This window comes from Salvia splendens, unplaced genomic scaffold (assembly GCF_004379255.2).
Source record: "Salvia splendens isolate huo1 unplaced genomic scaffold, SspV2 ctg707, whole genome shotgun sequence".
Taxonomy (NCBI): Eukaryota; Viridiplantae; Streptophyta; class Magnoliopsida; order Lamiales; family Lamiaceae; genus Salvia; species Salvia splendens.
In genome coordinates this window covers 108,219-128,026 of record NW_024599375.1, presented here as the reverse complement: position 1 = coordinate 128,026, position 19,808 = coordinate 108,219, and the positions used below count along the sequence as shown (strand labels likewise).

Genomic DNA, 19,808 nt, shown 5'->3' with positions numbered 1-19,808 from the left:
CTGGTCCGTGTCATCCATCACAACAAAATCCATCCCTTCCTCCACAAAAATCCAAATTTTCCCATTGGTGTTCGTCCCCTTGTAGGACAGCCCCAACACTTTCGAGAATTTGTCCGGATTAGGGGAGGTAAGCGGCTCCATTATTGCAAGAAAACAAATATATGAGATTTAATTAGTCTTTTTAGGACGTTTTAGGTTGACGCATTCGCGATTCCCCTAACGTTCCAAAATAGAAAGTTTAACGACATGATTAACAAGAGGAGTTCGTACCCGGCGGGATTGACCCCCCTCCTTGGAATTCAATGATTTGAAGGTCCTTCTCCCCATGAGATGCCGCGGCCTCCAAAAAGGCGGGATTGGCTCCCTCATCGATTTCATTATGGGAGATGGTATCATCCCAATTTTCCTCGTCTTCCATATCATTCTCCACGAAGTTCTCTTGAGCCATGAGGGTGAAATATCGGTTAGTACTCAAGTGACTTGATGGCCCTTGTGCCTCGGTTTTCTCTAGGTCGAAGGGTTTAAAGAAGCCTTTCGGTTGCACAAGGGCCCCCGAAGTCGGGTTCACTTCTCGCCGCGCCATATCCGCTCCTCTTGGCGTACCCCCCGCGCCCATTTCCAAAGGAGGGGAATTTAGCGAGCACCCCTTTAGGTGAAGTGGTGGTATGCTCATCATGGATGATGATCATGTCCTTACTCCCGGCACCTTGCATATCACCCAAAAAGTCCGGCCCCGACCACTCCGCCCCCGAGTACATATTGGCTCTCGGGTTCATCCGGATGTTGCCTTCCTTTCCCTTGTGTTTCCCTTGTTGTTTCCATTCCATGTTATTATCGGTGTGCCTCGGATCAGTATTGTTCTTCTTAGCTCCTATTCCTCCGTGTTGTGGTTGTTTTGGTGTTGCTAAGTTGTAATTTCGTTTTGGAGGTCGATCCGCCTTCCCGGAAGCGTAACAAACTTCACTCTTGTGACCGACATGTTTGCATTCTCCACAGTAGGACGGGATCTTATCCCACTTTACTTGCTGCACCAAAGGACGCCCACAAATGTCAAGGATGATCTCGTCGGGTGGCGGCTTTGTAATGTCGATCTCAATGCATAGCCGCGCAAAGGAGAGTCTTGATTTGTTGGCCGTCGCTCTATCTACTTGGATCGGGTTACCAAGGAGTTTCCCAATGGCATAGAGGGCCGATTGATCAAATAGGTGGATCGGGAGTTCAATTAGGTTGCACCATATAGCCGCAATTGGAGATTCACAATAGGCGTCAAATTCCAGAGACCATTTGAAAACTCTCATCGGATGCCGATCAATGAACCACACCGGTGTCCCTTTGGGTCCACTTAGGAGCCGAGCATAATCCGTCATGTCCTCAAATTGAACAAGAATATGTTTGGCGTTAATATATTTCCAAGTATAGCCACGGCAAAACTTAATGTTGTCTAGAGCCTTTTGGATTTGATAGGAAGCCGGGATTGAGTGCGAGAACTTACCTACAATAGCATGGCCGAGGGACGAGGCCAACCTTTGGATTTCTGACCCGTAGAAGTAAATGGATGGCACTCCGTTTGACGTGGAAGCAAAGCCGATATTTTGGATGTTCTCCGGGACAAAGACTTGCGGGCCTTCAACCGCCGGTGGCCCCCGCACCATGTCGGCCATGGATTTTGGCTTGGTGGGGTTCCTCACGCCCGGCTCGGTATTGCCTCCTAAAGGGTTGTTTGTCGGCTTATCTTTTAATTTAGCCACACCGTTTGGGTCGGTTCGCGGTACATCACACGAGTCCCTCTCGCCCCTGGGTGCGTAAGGAGGCCGCGGCATTTCTATGTCCATCTCGGTCGGCGTCGGGTCCAACTCTTGCGTGTCCGAGGCCGAAGGCGCGGACGTGTCTCGAGGGGGGTTGCGGCTTGCATTGGTCCTCGGCCATCCCGTACTCACTAACGCCGAGCCGGCTTCGAATGATGCTCGGATTTTCCGGGTCCTTCCCTTTTCGAGAGGTGGGAAATCTTCAAGGGAAGGGCCATGCTCAATGAGAGGCGCGCATGGTTCAATATCTTTGTCTCTCCGATCTGGGAGAAGGGTGACCTTCGCCGTGTAGTCCGTGGCCGGTGAGGGTTCGGCGAGGAGGGGCTGCGCCGCCGCCGCATCAAGCATCTCCGCCGCGGCCAGGTGAATGATTTGGAGGATATCACTCTTTTTTGTATTCATTTGCTGCATTGGTAGGGGTGAGCAAGGCTCCACATGTGACTTCCGGTTTTGGTAAGGGGCAAAAGCACTTTCCGAAAGGTGATTTGTTCCCATGCCCAATTCGGGCAAGTTGACTATCTCACACCCCAATGTACTTTTTGGCACACATGCTACGGTCAAATCCTCTTGGGATACGTTTAGGGGTCCGACATCATCCCCTCCAACGGTCATCTCGCTCATGACGGGTCCATGGTCGAAGGATGGCGCCACCTCCGCCGCCGGTGCATCTCCGTGAACCACCACTTCCATTTGGACCCCATCCTCGGATGTGGGGGCTTTGGGAAGGGCTCCTAGGCCAAGTGCTTCCTTGCTATCAATGGAGCAAGCCGGAAAAAGATTTACCTTGGATTTAAGGCTATCAAGGTCGGGGCTCGGGACGGATGACTCGGGCTCGGAGGTCTCCTCTTCTCCAAAGTCGAGCTTCTTCCTAAGTTGTTTGTCCTCCGGGAGTGGAGAAGGTACGAACCTTTTCCGGCCATGACCTTTTGTGAGAGGTGCCGGCGTGCTCTTCCGCATCATCCTATTCTTCTTGCTTTGCATTTTCATATCTTTGGCCGAGACCTTTGGTGTTGGGTCATCGCATGAGTGAAAAATCATAAATTGGTCCGGGATAGACCTAGCCACCTCGGGGTCTGGTGGGGCCGGGGTTGGGTTCGTGGGGGGGGTCCGGCATGGCCAGCCGAGGGTGTGACCGCAGCGCCGAACCAAGGTGGGGAGACGGTGGAGTTGAGGAGGGATGGTGACACGACCGGCGTGGAAAAGGTCTCGGCAGGTTGTGGGATGGTGAGGTGTGGTGGTCGGCGTGAGGGAGTCGCGGCGGGTCGTGGGTGTGAGTGGGTGGACGGCGAAAAGGATCAAGGTGGGGGAATTGCTAGAGAGAAGGGGGAGCGTCTCTCTCTAGATCTTTTTTTGAGGACGTTTTGGGTCGGCGCATTAGCGATTCCCCTAGCGTTCCAAAACATGAAGTTGTAAGACATGATTAACAAGATAGGGTCGTACCCGGAAGGTTTGAAGGCCCTCCTTGGAATATGACAATCTGATGGTCGTCATCCATCGTGTGATTGTCGGCATCAACTTGTTGCGAGGCATCCTTAGATTGTGCACCAAAGGTTTGGAATTCCATTTCCACCTTATCCATCTCGCCACATGCTTCGACGTCAAATTCCCCGTTAGCCATGAGCGAGTAGTACTTGTTTGTGCTCATGATATTGCCCGTCCACTCATCTCCACTCCTTCCATGGTTTGATGTGGAATGTCGCCCTCTCCCTCTCGAGCCCCCTCTTGGCCCACCTCGGGAGCTCGAAGCCATCCGACGGCTTGTGACTCCAAGTTCCCACGGCACACCCGTTGCTTCCTCATCGTTCGATTTTGTTCGACTCGGCCCCATTGAGTATTTAGTGGCGGCTTCCTCACCTTGGACCGGCCTTGTGTTAAGTTGACCTTTCCCAAGCCCATCATCTTCTTGAAGGTTGCCCACAATGTCCGGACCCTCCCAAACCGACTCCTCCCCACTCTGCCTAGCTTTCGGGGATGATCCCTTTCCTTTGTTTCTCCTTTGCCGTCTCCACTCATTGTTATTATTTTGCTTGGCCTCCAAATTGGCTTGCTTTTCCGTGGGACCGTTTCCATCTTGATTTGCTTTTTGGGGGGCTGCATTGTTGTAGTTTCTTTTCGGTGGCCTCTCAGTCTTTCCCACAGCATAGCAAACATTGCTCGAGTGACCGACGTGCTTACACTCCCGACAATAGGCTGGAATTTTATCCCACCGCACTTGTTGGACCGTCTCTCTTCCACAAATATCAAGTATGTTTTCTTCGGGGGGTGGTTTCGTGATATCAATCTCGACGCAAATGCGCGCAAAGGAGAGCCTTGTCTTGTTCGCAGTGGCTCGGTCAACTTGTATTGGCGTCCCTAGGAGCTTGCCAATCGCGAAGAGGGCTGATTGATCGAATAGGTGGATCGGAAGGCCAATTAGGTTACACCATATTGCTGCAATCGGGGACTCACAATAGGCGTCAAAATCTGGGGACCATTTGAACACCCTCATTGGGTGCCGATCGATGAGCCACATCGGCGTCCCCTTCGGGCCACCGAGGAGCCTTGCGTAATCCACCAAGTCCTTGCATTGAATAAGAATGTGCTTGGCATTAATGTATTTCCAAGTAAAGCCACATTGAAATTTCATGTTATTGAGAGCCTTTTGAATTTGTCCGGCTGTCGGGATAGAGTGTGAGAATTTACCTACAATGGCATGCCCTACGTTTTTGGCAAGCTTCCGGATTTCCAGCCCCGAGAAGTAGATTGATGGTATCCCATTTGAGACTGATGCTAATCCAAAGGTTTGGATCTTGTCGGCAACGAACACTTGCGGTCCATTCGGATCGGGGGCTCCCTTGATCAGGTCCGCCATTGATCGCCATGCATTTGTGGTTACCGAGCCCGTCTCGGCCCCATTGGCCGGCAAGTTGCCGTTCGATCCGACCCCGGATCCCTCTTCTCTACTAAATTGTGGCCCATTCATTGTGGCTGATGGAGTTACCTTAAGGGGATCAGCCATTACCCCGGAATTAGGAGATGATGACGGGCTCGCCCCAATTTTTGGGGCCTCAGGCACGCTGGCCGAGGCCGTGCGGCCTTCTCCCGCACCTGGCTTGAAATGCGTGTAAGGGGGATCGTGTTGACTCGAGCACGGGCTCGGCACCATCTCGGCACCTTTCGGTCGGCCACGCTCAAAGGAATCACGTAGCTTTAGAGTCCGACCTTTCTCCAAGGGTGGGAACTCCATTTGGTAGGCCTTGAAAGCGGTTGAGGATGATAGAAAGTGGGAGTTCATACCAAAAAGAGGTGCATGGTTTGGCTCGGCCGCCGGCCGGCCGGACTCCGCCGTGCCGGCGTTGAGAAGTGGCTGCGCCGCCAAGGTGTCTAGCATGTCCGCCGCATCCAAGGAGGCAACATGGAGAAGGTTGGTAGGGTTAGGCTGCAAGTACTCACTAACGGCTAGTGCATCATGTGACTCTCCATTTTGGCAAGGGGCCAACCTACTTTCCAAAAGCATTTTTGTTCCCATACCCTTATCGGGCAAGTTGACCATCTCCTCCCCCAAGGCTCCTTGTACTTTTGCAGCACCAAGTACAATGGATTTGTCATGGCTTGGTTGAGAAGGCTCCATGTCGTGGTCGGCCGTCTCCTCTCCGGCGACTTGGCCGGAATCTTGGCCGGAGAAAAGCACCAGGTCGGAAGTTGTGTCGCGGACCACATGTGGCCTTTCCATTTCTATCTCCTCTTCAACTCCTCCTTGCACATTCTCCCCCTCTTGCAATGCGTTCGCCATGTTGGGACTTACAAGCGCCGGAAGGATCGAGTTTTTGCATTTAGGGCTCACAACCGGGGCGCAATCTTCCTCCCCAAAGTCGATTCTCTTCCTTAGTTGCTTGTCTTCGGGGAGTGGGAAGAGCACGTACCTCTTCGAAATTGTGAAACCAGAAAACTGTGGTGTCCGGACAGTGGTATTTGACTGACCAAACGATCTTATTTTGGTGTGAATTTTTAATTGAGTAAACTTCAAGGTGTTTTCTGTGTTGTGTGTAAATTTCAGCCCCTCTTGACAAAAGATGAATTTTTAATAAAGTTTTGAAGCCGACTGCGCAATTCTGCTAGAAACTTGTATTCTCGCCCAGAAGTGTCTTCTTTCTGTGTTGTGTGAAAATTTTAGTCTCATTGGATATCGGATGAATTTTTGGTAAATTTTTCAATGGAACTGCACAGTGCTACCAGAGTTTTAGTGTTCCGACCAGAGATTTACATTATTGTTTTGACTGACCAAATGACGTGCTTTTGGTGTGGAATTTTAACTGGACGAACTTGAATGTGTCTTCTATGTTGTGAACAAATCTTAGTTTCATATGAGGTCGTATGGATTTTTGGTGATTTTTACAAACCAACCGCGCAATTATGCCAGATTTGTTGTCATGTTCAAATATCACTTGTTGCCAAGTTTGGGTGAATTATATGATGCATGTATGATTAAGGAATGTATCCTATGACGTGATTATGTGTGACACGTTGAGAAATATTATGGCATGTTTTCCTTATGTTGATGAATGTTTGGGATGGGTAATTTAAGAGAACGATGAAAGGAACGATAGGGCATGCATGTTAAATTGTAGTGATGGAAGGCTGATTGTGTTGTGGTGTTGACAAGGGTTGTTGTGCATACGTGAGCATAAGGAACGAGGGTTGCTTTTGAGTTGCGTATTGTGTTGTCTAACCAAGCGAGGTGGGCTTTCTTTAACTAAACTCTTTTATTTTTCCTAAGTATGATTGTGGAGCTATAAGGGTGGTTTAAAGTATTATGTCATGCCGTGATTGTTTTGATGTTGAGATTGTTGCCTGATGCCTAGTTCGTTTGAGCTTGCTCCGTTAGGCTATAGGGCTATGTTGAGATTGTGCTTGATGTCTAGTTTGTGAGTTCGCTCCATTAGGCTATAGGGCTATGATAAACGAATTCGGGTCTGAGTAGGGCCACAAACCCTATCAGGCCGTGTACACAGAGGGGATCGTGAGCCGTCCTTGCTACTCGGCCGGTCTCGTGGGCGAATAGTGTGGCCACACTTTCGTCGCACTATGGTAAGAGGATGTGAATGATTGGTTGTTGAGATAGTGGGGAGATTGTTTTGCCTTGGCCAGACTATGAAAATGTTTTTGTGTTCTCGATGATATTTCTTAACTACATGTAAAACTCGAGTTCACTGGTTTGGATGACATAACTGTTATAAAATATTTTCGGCATGAGCCCATTGAGTACAACAAGTACTCAGCCCTGCATATGTTTTCCCTATGTGCAGGTTGAGCGTGATGTTGCGATGGATGTTGAGTGAGCTTTAGGAATTCCCGGATGCGTCGTGTCTTCATACATGGGCGTCATCCTATGACTCTCCTTTGATACTTATTTTTCCGCTACTGTGTTTCGAATCGTTCTTGTAAAAGTCTTTGGTTTTGCTTTACACTACTTTTTGACATTAATTACCTTGAGATATTAACCAGCTGCTTAATTGTTTAATTGATTAAAACTTTTCTTTTGAAGCTTTGTTTAAGATGTTGTCTTTCATTGCTTTCCCCTTCTTCTTCCCTGCTCCTTAGTCCCTTCCCTAGTCACGATTTCCCCGTCTTTACTATCCTTAGTGAGGGCGATCGTGACAGCCGTTGACTGAACTTCAGTCGGCAGAGGACCTTATGGTCCAGGCTAAGGCGGCCATGATGACTTCAGCGCCTCGTTCCTCTGGCATCAAGCCTAGCGCGGGAAAAAGGCAGGCACCGAACTCAGGACCGGCCAAGATGCTAAGGGAAAGAAGAAGAAGAGGGCAAACAAGAAGCCCACGGGGAAGTGTTTCAAGTGCGGAGAGAAGGGGCATTGGAAGCCAGATTGTCCTAAAAAGGGCAAGGCTACAGGTATGCACCAAGCTTTAGTAGTCGAGTCATGTTTGGCTTCGAAGTCTACTTGCACTTGGGTTATTGACACTGGTGCCACTGATCATATTTGTTTTGATCCTGACTTAATGCAGGTGACAAGACGGCTATGTGATCGTGAGATCGAGGTCCAGCTGGGTGACGCTACAAAAGTGGCGGCCATAGCAGTGAGATACATTTATTTTTATTTTAGTAGTGATAGATTTTTTATTTTGAAGAATGTTTTGTTGATACCTTCTTTTAGAAGAAATTTAATTTTAGTTTCTAAATTAGTTTTTGATGGATATTTGATTTCTTTTAATAACAATTGCGTTATTAAGAAAGATGGTTCTTATATCTGTCGTGGTATCATGGAAAACAATCTGCACACAATCACATCTACACAGTTTAATAATCGCAAATGAGAACTCAATACAACATCAAAAATTTCGAAGAAACGAAAGGAACCTTCAAGTTCAATGAACGAAACGTACTTTTTTTTTGTTATCAAACACCTTCACGGTGGAGGGTGGGTCCCTCATCCCTATATTGCAAGACGAAAGATGTTACATGTTACAGTTGGAGGAATACAAGGATGGCGTGCTGGCGCTTGAAGAGGGTGAGCCGCGCCATGACCCGGCGGACATGTGCCGGCCCCCACATCTTACCATTGATGAATTTGGTGACTTGCTCGGCGTCTGTCTCGATCCATATCGGCAGCGCACAATCCCTCGCAAGCTCGAGTCCGTGGTGAGCGGCTATCAGTTCAGCCTCCAATGCTGAGTGTGCGTCGAGGGGGGTTGTAAAGGCCACGAGCAACTTCCCGGTCCAGTCACGTACCACACCTCCCCCTCCCGCTTTATCCAATGCTTCCGTGTACCCCATCCGTGTTGACTTTAACCCACGGCCTCTTGGGGGGGTGCCACTTAACCGGCATCACTAGGAGTCTCAGCCCCCTTGATGCGGGCAGTCTCGGTATACTCATTCCCAAACGCAATGGGGTTGCAGCTGCTTGAGTGAAGATTATAATGTCATCGGCATATGCTAAGTGGCTGATTTCCATGCACCTCCTGGCCGCTTTGAAGGTCATCTCTTTTTTTCCAAGGATGAGCTTATCGAGGGCCCTGGAGAGATACTCTGCGGCAATCATAAACAGCGCCGGGGATATGGGGTCTCCTTGTCTGAGCCCCCGAGTAGATTTGAAGAATTCAGCTGGGACACCGTTAATAAGGACCGAGAACCAACAGGAGCCAATGCACCTTTCAATCAGGGCGATCCACCCATCCGAGAAGCCCATGCGCCGAAGCACCTTGATCAAGAAGCTCCATTGCACTCTATCATACGCCTTGGCCATGTCGATCTTAATGGCCACATTCGGTGCAGGGGAGCACCTTGCTAATTCGTGGAACATCTCTTGGGCGAGGAGGGCGTTGTCATGTAGGAGCCGCCCCTTCACGAATCCACTCTGGTTCGGGGAGATAACCTGTGGCAAAAAAGGCGCAAGGCGTGCGGTTAGAACTTTTGTAATAATCTTGTTGAGGACGTTGCATAGGCTTATGGGGCGAAAATCGGCCCATGTCTCGGGCGAGGCCTTCTTCGGGATAAGGACAATGTTTGTGGCCGTGACGCTCCGAGGGAGGTAGGCCCCAAGAAAGACCTGTTTTATGGCTTCCACCACATCCGTTCCAAGAATTCACCAACATGTTTGGTAGAAGACAGCCGAGAAGCCATCCGGGCCTGGAGCACTGTCCCCGGAGATGTCAAAAACCGCTTTCTTCACCTCCTCGGAGTTCGGTGGGTAGTGTAGCTCCTCAAGATCCGTTGAGGGGGGGAGTTGTTGGATAAGATCAAGGTCCGGGTCCCCAAGGTCCAGGGTGTCCGGGGCGAGAAGGCTCCGAAAGAATTCGACCACCGAGTGCCGTATCTCAGTTTCATCTGCAATCTCCCGGCCATTCACATTGATAGAGTGAATTCGGAGTCTAACTCTCTTCTGCTTCACCCAGCTTTGGTAGAATCTGGTATTCTTATCTCCATCTGCTAGCCACCGTAGAGCCGCCTTTTGCCTCCAGAAGTCCTCCTCCATCCGGAGAAGGAGGATGTACTCGGCAATGCTTTTGTTGATCTCGGATCTATTGTGTGGCGTTGGATCAGCCTCAAAGTCGGCTTGAGCCTGCGCGATTCCTTCCTCCATTCCTTTGAGATTGGCGTGAATGTTGCCAAAAACCTCCTTGTTCCACGCCTTGAGGGCCTTTTTGCTCCTAGCAAGCTTAGTTTGGAGGTTCAATAGCCCACTCGCCTCTGTTGGTTGAGCCCAAATATTTTGCACAAGCTGCAGGAAGCCTCCATGCCGGACCCACATGTTCTGGAAGCGAAAGGCGCTGCCCCCGGAGGGGGGCCTCGGCATCTTACACCTTGCAAGAATCGGGCCATGATCCGAGGAAACCCTTGGGAGATTAGTTACCCTTGTTGCCTCAAACGCATTAGACCATGCCTCATTAACAAGCAGCCTGTCCAACCTCTCAAACAAGCCATTTTTAGCCCAAGTGAATTCCGCACCATCGAATCCCGGGTCCAGAAGCCGGCAATCTTCAATTGCTTCGGCAAAATCAATCATCTCTGCTTGCCGGTTGGTTTCACTTCCAACCCTGTCTTCGTGTGCAAGGATCGTATTAAAATCCCCTCCAATCAGCCACGGGGTTCCTTCCGTCCTGAATGATATCTCCCTCATTTTATCCCACAGAGGGTGTCGCTCCAACCTACTACATTTAGCGTAGATGGCCGAAATGGAGATATGATTCGCCATGCGGTACGAAGTAAGCCTTCCGTGTAGGACTTGGTCCGAATCCTCCTCAACGATGAAGTTGGCACCCTCCTCGGCGAATACCCATATCTTACCAGATGTATTTGCACCTTTGAAATTTAGTCCCAGCACCTTGGAATACCGATCCGGGTCGGGATTAGTGAATGGCTCCATTATTGCAAGAAACATGATATTATAACACTTTTTTTTTTTTTTTTTTAAAAAAAAAAAATCAAACACCTTCACGGTGGAGGGTCGTGGGTCCCTCATCCCTATATTTCAAAAGTGGTTGAATACAAAACGTGGCCACACCCGAAAGTGGTGTGCCTACACGAAAATTAGGAGTAGTATGCGGTCCGGTTCCACAAGCCCGGACCTCATCATACTCCCTTTCAAAAGGTAAAATACAATTCAACAAAAAAGAAAGACTATAGATCCCATTCCACCAAAACTCGAGCCTATTCTTCCTCTTCATTATGGACCCGAATGTTCGGGATACCCATTGCATCCGTCCTAATCATCGCTGTGAGGTGCCTTGGTGCCGTGAGGGCATTCATACGCCAGTAGTCATTTCTTTCTAATCCCATTTTGGCGAGGAGATCTCCTGCTCTATTCCCTTCCCGGTGGATGAAGGTGATACGGGTGTCTTGTTGGCGCTTGAGGATTGCTAGTCGCGCCATCACCCGACTAATATGGGCCGGTCCCCAGTGTGTGCCGATCCCTCGAACCACCCGTTGAACTCTCGCCACAGGCTTGTTGCTCCCCGGCCTTGGATGAAGAGGTGCTGAAGGGATTCGATGTTCGGGTCCCTAGGGCAGCATTGACATTTTGAGGCCAAATCAATCATCCTCCATTGGAGCTTGGTATCGACCGGAATACGATTCGACAAAAGGCGCCAGTTAAAGATTGCAATTGAGTTGGTTAGGCCGGCCCTCCAGATGTCCTCGAGCCCCTGTATCCTCGGTCCATGTGTACGAATGGTGTCCCATGTTGTTGCTAACAAAAATTCACCGAGTCTAGAAAGGGCCCACCTCGGAGTATCCGGCTCCCCTGCAATGACCGGAGTATCAAGGATCTGAGATATTACCTGCTGTGGGAGTCCTACCTGGTCGTGGAGTTGTTGGAGCTTAGCTTCATTCCAAGCCCCCTCCATGAGAAAATCCTCGACCAAGGAAGTGTGGGCGCCCCTATCATCCAAACTTAGGGTCCTTAGGGCAGAGTTGCCCACCCAAATGTCATCCCAAAAGTAGATTTCTCCTTTGCCCACCACCCACCTAATATGAGGGATCGTCTGATGTCTCGCGCGCATGTGTCTTTTCCAAATTGGGTTGTTGTACCCGGAGGGGTTGGCCGCGAGGGGGGAGGTCTTTTTGCAATACTTCATCTTCATATATTTTGCCCAAAGCGAGCTTTGCTCTCGGAATCGCCACCATAACTTGACGTTGAAGGCTCGGAGTACTTCTTTGGATTTCCGAACACCGAGCCCCCCTTCGGAAGTCGGAAGGCAAATCTGAGCCCAGCCTATCCAGTGTGTTCTTTTCCTCTCACTTGTCGACCCGATCCAATTGCTTAAGAGCCCCGGAGGTTGGCTCGATGGCTTGGAAAATATGGAGTGGCACCGCTTCGAGCATACTCTTAATGAGGGTAAGCCTTCCTCCAAAAGAGAGATGCCGGTGTGTCCAGCCCGTGACTCTAGCGGCAATCTTTTCCCGCAAGAACATGAACATATCTGTACGCTTAACACCTCGATAAATAGGAACCCCAAGGTAAAGGAAAGGGAAGGTACCTCGAGAGAATCCACCTACGGACTGTATTAGGTCGGCGCACCTATCATGTTTCTCGGTGATGTAGAAATTGCTCTTTGCTAGATTGATCTGCTGTCCGGAGATTCCCGCGTACTCATCTAGACAAGCTCTGAGCAATCTTAGAGGTGCCTCCGCCGCTTGTGTGAAAATCACGATATCATCGGCATAGGCAAGGTGGCTTATCTCCATGCATCCTCGTGTGGCCTTAAAAGTCATCTCTTTCTTCCCCAAAATGAGTCTGTCCAAAGCCCTTGATAGATAATCCGTGGCAATCACAAACAAGGCGGGAGAAATTGGGTCGCCTTGTCTAAGGCCACGGGATGACTTGAAAAACCCAGATGGGATCCCATTGATTAGGACCGAGAACCAGCATGAGCCCACGCACCTTTCAATCATGGATGTCCACCGGGCCGGGAAGCCCATTCGGTCCAAAACCTTGATTAGAAGGGGCCACTGAACTCTGTCGTAGGCTTTAGCCATGTCAATCTTGACCGCATCATTGGGGGCCGGAGCACTTCTCGGTAGTTCGTGGAACATCTCTTGCTCCAAGAGTACGCTATCGTTTAGCAGCCTCCCTTTCACAAACCCGCTCTGATTTGGAGAGATAACCTGAGGGAAAAGGGGAGTTAGCCGTCTCGTGAGGATTTTGGTAATGATCTTGTTAGAGACATTGCACAGGCTGATGGGGCGATAGTCGCTCCACGAGTCCGGAGCGAGCTTCTTCGGGATGAGTACGATGCTCGTGGCCGTGATGCTTCGAGGGAGGAAGGCTCCCCCAAAAAAAATTGCTGGATTGCGACAACTACATCCACGCCAATCGTATCCCAGCATGGTTGATAAAAGGTGGCTGTGAAGCCATCCGGACCTGGGGCGCTATCTCCGGAGATGTCAAATACGGCTCTTTTCACTTCCTCCGCGTTTATAGGGTCTGGGAGAGCGTCCGCCTTGGGGGATGGTGGGAGGTGTTGTATCAAGCTCATGTCCGGCTCCAAGAGCGTGAGTGGGCCCGGGGCTAGGAGGTTTTGGAAGAACTCCACCGCCGAGTTCCTAATTTCCAAGTCATCCGAAATTTCTCTCCCCCCTAAATTGATCTTGTGAATGCGCATCCGTAATCTCTTTTGTTTGACCCAACTCTAGTAGAATTTGGTATTCTTGTCGCCTTCCACTAGCCATCTTAGTGTCGCCTTTTGTCGCCAAAAATCCTCCTCCATCTTGAGAAGTCGGATATACAAGGCGATGCATCTGTTGACTTCGGACCTATTCTGTGGGGAAGGCCTCTCCTCAAAGTCCGCTTGGGCAGCCACGATTTTTTCCTCCAAGTCCTTAAGGTTGTCGTGGATGTTCCCGAAAACTACCTTATTCCACTCCTTAAGGGTTTTCTTTATTCGTGCAAGTTTGATCTGTAGATTGAGTAATCCCTCGGCCCACGTCGGTTGGCTCCAGTCTCCCCGAACTAGGTCCGCAAAACTATCATGCCTAATCCACATGTTTTGGAAGCGGAACGGGCTACCCCCGGAGTGGGTGCGTGGGGTTCTTCACCGGGCCAGAACTGGGTCGTGATCCGAAGACACCCGTGGCAAATTAGTCACCCTAGTCGCTTCAAAGAACTGTGCCCATGGTTCATTCACAAGAATTCTATCTAGCCTCTCAAAAAGGCCGTTCTTGGCCCATGTGAAGTCCGAGCCATCAAAGCCCGGGTCCAGAACTCTGCAGTCTTCAATAGCTTCTGCAAAATACACCATATCGGCTTGTCGGTTAGTGTTACTTCCCACCCCATCACACGTCGAGAGAATGGTGTTGAAGTCTCCCCCAATCATCCAAAGTGTATCTTTGGTAGCCATTGAAATTTCCCTCATTTTGTCCCACAAAAGTACCCTCTCACCCGTTGTGCACTTTGCATAGACTGCCGAAATACATATGTGACCCGCGAGGCGAGGGAACTCAACATGACCGTGAAGGACCTGCTCCGTATCGCCCTCTTCAACAAATACCCATATCTTCCCATTTAGATTTGAGCCTTGGAAAACCAGCCCTAAGGTCTTGGAGAACTTCTCCGGGTTTGGCGCTGTGAGCAGCTCCATTATTGCAAGAAAATTGACATTATGAGTCTTAATTAATCTTTTTAAAACATTTTGGGTGGGCGCATTCCCCCTAACGTTCCAAAACATGAGATTAAATGACATAATTAACAATGGAGGTTCGTACCCGGCGGGTGTGAAGGCCCCCCTTGAATTTTGGTGCATTGACGGTCTTGCGGGGCGTGGCTTGACTCGCCCTCCGTGATCAGCATGGTGGAGCCTTCGGCGTCGGTGTTCGGCTGCCGCTCGACCTCAATGCTCTCGATATCATCGAACTCATCTCCATCATAGGCTTCATTATTCATGTGTGAATAATATTGATTCGTGCTCATGTGACTTCCCCTCCCACGAGCCTCACGATTCTCCATCGAGGACGGTCGGGCCGAGCCCCCCGACCCTTGAATTACCGGGCCAGCCGACCCACTACGCCCATGCGTACCCTTGCCAGCCGCACTAGGAGAAACATCCCTCCGGGGATAGTGGAAAGGGAGGAATCCCGTCCGTTGCTTGGAGGGTGTCCTACCTTGTTTTCCTCCTTTCTCAAGTTGATCACCATCCTCCGGGTCGAAAGGTTCGTGGAGGTTGCCTAGAATGTCCGGCCCCATCCATTCGGCTTCCACGGCCTCGCTTACCCTTGAGCTTTTGTTGTGTTGCTCCCCCGAATTTTTTCCTCTTCTTTGAGCTCTCCATTCCCTTCCATTCAACAAGGGTTATGAGATATCTTGGGCCCGTTGTTTTCCGTTCTCGAATTGCGGTTGCTTGGGAGGAATGGTGTTGTAGTTTTTCTTGATCGGCCTTTCCGTCTTGCCTACCGCGTAACACACGTCACTTTTGTCTCCAACGTGTTTGCACTCCCGGCAATAGAATGGGATCTTGTCCCATTTAACTTGTTGCACCGTCTCACGGCCACCAATGTCTAAGATGATCTCCTCGATGGGTGGCTTCGATATGTCTATCTCGACGCAGATGCGGGCAAAGGACAGCCTAGATTTGTTTGCCGTGGCCCGGCCGATTTGGATCGGAGTGCCCAATAGTTTACCAATGGCGTAGAGCGTCGTTGATCAAAAAGGTGTATAGGAAGCCCAATTAAGTTGCACCATATTGCCGCAATCGGAGATTCACAGTAGGCGTCAAAGTCCGGAGACCACTTGAAGACTCTCACGGGATGACGATCAACAAACCAAATAGGCGTTCCTTTCGGGCTACCAAGAATCTTTGCATAGTCGGCGATGTCCTCACATTGAATAAGAATATGTTTAGCATTAAGATACTTCCAAGTAAAACCTCAGCACAATTTAATATTTTCGAGCGCCTTTTGAATTTGATGTGAGGCCGGGATAGAATGAGAGAACTTACCGACGATGGCGTGTCCAAGGCTTGTAGCCAATTTTTGAATATCCGCGCCCGAGAAGAAGATAGCCGGGACACCATTGGAGGTTGTTGCAAAACCGATATTTTGGATGGTCTCCGGGTCAAAAGCTTGTGGGCCATCGGTTCGTGGCGTTTCTCGGACCATGTCTGCCATAGAGATTGGCTAGACGGGTTGTCGCACGGCGGGGTCAATGCCGGCTTGATGGATGCTCCATGCAGTTCCTTTTTTTTTTTTTTTTTTTTTTTTTTTTTTTTTTTTTTTTTTTTTTTTTTTTAATCAAACACCTCTACGGTGGAGGGTTCGTGGGTCCCTCATCCCTATATTTCCACAAGAGATAATTACAAGGCGTGGCCACACCCAAAAGTGGTGTGCCGTAACAAAATCAAGAGTAGTATGCGGTCCGATCCCACAAGGTTCGGACCTCATCATACTCCTTTCCAAAAAACAATTAACCACAAAGCTAGTCACTATTGTCTCCCGTCGTCTCATGATCAACTTTGATGCCCGTCCCCGTCTAGGTTTCGGATGTGCGACACTCCCATCTCGTCCAATCTAACCAAGTCCAATAGTTCTCTCGGTGCTGAGTTGTAGTGCATTCGTAGGCCACTGTCTTGGACTAGCCCCATTTTCGCAAGGAAGTCCGCCGCTTTGTTCCCCTCCCTGTGTATGAAGGTGGCTCGGAATTTGAGTTGGCGTTTGAGAATGGTTAGTTGCGCCACCGCTTGCCGAGCGAGTGCCGGCCCCCATCCCGTCCCATTGACCAATTTGATTGCTTGCTCTGCATCTGACTCAATCCAGATTGGTAGGCCGTATTCCTTGGCTATATTTAGCCCGTGGATCATGGCCAACAGCTCCGCTTCTAACGCCGAGTGGGCTTCAAGGGGTGTGCTGACGGCGACGAGCATCTTACCCGAGTGGTCTCGAATAATCCCGCCAGCCCCTGTACTGCCGTTCGCTTCATTATAGGAGCCATCCGTGTTGAGCTTTATCCACGGCTGATCCGGGGGGTTCCATTTGATTGCCATGGCTAGGGGTAGCGCCCTGATTGCCGCCGCTTGTTGAGGAATATTGATTCCAAGTTTAACTCCCTTCCAATGTTTCGGCTTCAAGCTTCCATTAGACATAGCATTCCGAATGAACATGTGGACCTGCCATACCACGTTTTGTGGTTTAAACTGTGTGCCTTGGTGGCGGCTCCTGTTTCTCTCCGACCAAATAAACCAAAGGATGAGGTATGGGGTGGCTCGGCTAAGATGTTTCTTGTTCGGCTGTTGGCACCTTCGCGCCCACACTTCGATTCTCGTAGGGATTGTGTCATTGATATGGATGCGTGGGAACGGGCCTGTGAACCAGCCGTCGAACTCACTCCATACTCTGCGAGCTCCATATCCCTGGATGAAGAGGTGTTGGAGTGACTCAGTGTTCGGTCTGTGGGGGCAGCATTGGCACTTAGAAGCTAGCTCAATCTCCCGCCACTGAAGTTTCGTGTCAACCGGCACCCGATTGGAGAGAAGCCTCCAGATAAAGATGGCTATTGAGTTGGTGAGGCCTACCTTCCAAACGTCCCCCAAACCATGGATGATCGGGTTTCGTCCTCGAAATGTGTCCCATGTCGAAGCCACCGTGAATTCCCCATGCTTAGAGAGGTTCCACCTCGGGATATCCTGTTCGTCATGGAGGATCGGTGTATTAATGATGCCATCGATAACATGCTGAGGGAGGCCGGCCTGATTGTGAAGGAGTTGAAGCTTGGGCACATCCCAACCACCATTTGTAATGAACTCCGAGACCCGGGTGGTTGGTCTTCCCCTATCATCAAGGCTAAGTTCCCTCAGAGGGCTATTGCCAAGCCAAATGTCATCCCAGAAGTAGATGTCCCCTTGTCCCACTAGCCATCTCATGTGCGGTTGCGCGAGGGGCCATGCTCTTGAGAGCCTTCTCCACGTAGGGCTACTCCTGCTCGGCAATCTCAAGGTGAGCGGTGTGGAGTTGGAGCAATATTTTGCCATCATGTATCTTGCCCAAAGGGAGTTTTGCTCCCGAAATCGCCACCACAGTTTGATATTGAAAGCGTGGAGGACCTCCAAAGTTTTTCGGATCCCAAGGCCTCCTTCATCAGTGGGCCGGCACATTTGTTCCCATCCAATCCAATGGGTCCGCTTCTTTTCATTCGTAGACCCCCAAAAGAATCGGGCCATTTGTTGATCAAGTTGCTTGAGGGTACCGGCCGTGGGCTCGACGGCTTGAAAGATGTGCAAGGGGATCGCTTCAAGAGTGCTCTTAATCAACGTAAGCCTTCCTCCAAAGGATAGGTGGCGGTGTGCCCATCCTGAGATCCTTCTTGCAATCTTTTCCCGTAGAAAGAGGAACATGTCCGTGCGCTTGACACCACGGTAGATAGGGACACCGAGATAGAGAAAAGGAAAGGCCCCTCTCGAGAAGCCTCCTTCCGCCTGGATCGAGTTTGCCCAGTGTTCATGGGCCTCGGCAATATAGAAATTACTCTTGGCGAGGCTGACTTGTTGGCCGGAGACTCTTTCATATTTTTCGAGACAGGCTCTTAGCCGGCGCATAGGATTTGCCGCCGCTTGAGTGAAGATGATAATGTCGTCCGCATAGGCTAGATGGCTGATCTCCATGCATCTCCGGGAGGCTTTGAACGTCATGTCCTTTTGGCCGAGGATGAGCTTATCTAATGCTCGGGACAGGTAGTCCGCCGCGATTACGAACAGAGCAGGGGAGATCGGGTCTCCTTGCCGAAGTCCTCGAGTTGATCTAAAGAAGCCCGAGGGTGCCCCGTTAACAAGGACCGAGAACCAGCAACACCCAATACACCTCTCCATAAGTGAAATCCATGAATCCGGGAAACCCATACAGCGTAAAACTTTGAAGAGGAATGGCCATTGGACCCTATCATAGGCTTTAGCCATGTCAATCTTTACTGCCACATTAGGCGCTGGGGAGCATCTAGCAAGCTCATGGAACATCTCTTGAGCCAGAAGTGCGTTGTCGTTAAGGAGCCGACCTTTGACAAATCCACTTTGGTTTGGGGAGATGACCTGTGGGAGGAAAGGAGAGAGTCGAGAGGTGAGTACCTTGGTAATGATCTTGTTTAAAACATTGCAGAGACTGATGGGTCGGTAGTCGGTCCATGATTCCGGCGAAGCCTTCTTTGGGATAAGGACAATGCTTGTGGCCGTGATGCTCCTCGGCAGGAAGGCCCCTCTGAAGAACTGTCTGATTGCGTCCACTACCTCCGGTCCCACAATAGGCCAGCAGGCTTGATAGAAGGTGGCCGAGAAGCCGTCGGGTCCGGGTGCACTATCTCCGGAAATGCAAAAGGTGGCACTCCTGACCTCGTCCGCACTTGGAGCATCTGCGATGTCAGCGAACTGCTCGGCTGAGTGGACCTGCTGGATTAGGTCGAGGTCTGGATCTTCAAGTGTCGGATTGTTGGGGGCAAGGAGTTGTTGGAAGAACTCCACTGCGGACTTTTTAATCTCGGCTTCCTCGGTGAGCTCCTGCCCATTGACACGTATTGAATGGATGCGGAGACGAACCCTCTTTTGTTTCACCCAGCTTTGGTAGAACCGGGTATTTTTGTCTCCCTCGGCAAGCCACCTCAGAGCTGCCTTCTGTCGCCAAAAATCTTCTTCCATTTTCAGCAACAGGATGTACTCGGCAATGTGTTTGTTGATCGCTGTCCTGTGATCCGGGGTCGGCCTTGCTTCGAAACAAGATTGGGCCAAAGCAATTTCTTCCTCCTTTTCTTTTAGATTAGCATGAATGTTTCCAAAAACCTCTTTGTTCCACTCCTTAAGGGCCTTTTTAACTCTGGCCTGCTTGATTTGAATGTTTAGGATTCCACCCGCCCCCGTGGGCTCCTCCCATGCTTTTTGCACTACGGCCATGAATCCTTCATGACGGATCCACATGTTCTGGAACCTGAAAGCCTTGGCTCCAGCGGATGTGTTCATCTTCGTGCACCTGACAAGAATTGGTCCATGGTCCGAGGCAATCCGGGGGAGGTTCGTAACCCGAGTAGCCTCGAAGGTCTTAGTC

The 19,808-nt window shown here is 50.2% G+C and overlaps 1 protein-coding gene across 1 annotated transcript; it reads right to left on the bottom strand.

The window, feature by feature from the left end:
- Positions 1–8,550: 8,550 nt before the first annotated feature.
- LOC121791044 lies at positions 8,551–10,665 on the bottom strand. Its single transcript, XM_042189099.1, has 3 exons — positions 9,794–10,665; positions 9,409–9,694; positions 8,551–9,174 (listed from the first exon to the last, which is right to left on the bottom strand). Exons 1-3 carry the CDS (start codon positions 10,663–10,665, stop codon positions 8,551–8,553), a joined length of 1,782 nt encoding a protein of 593 aa, XP_042045033.1.
- Between the last annotated feature and the right edge of the window lie 9,143 nt (positions 10,666–19,808).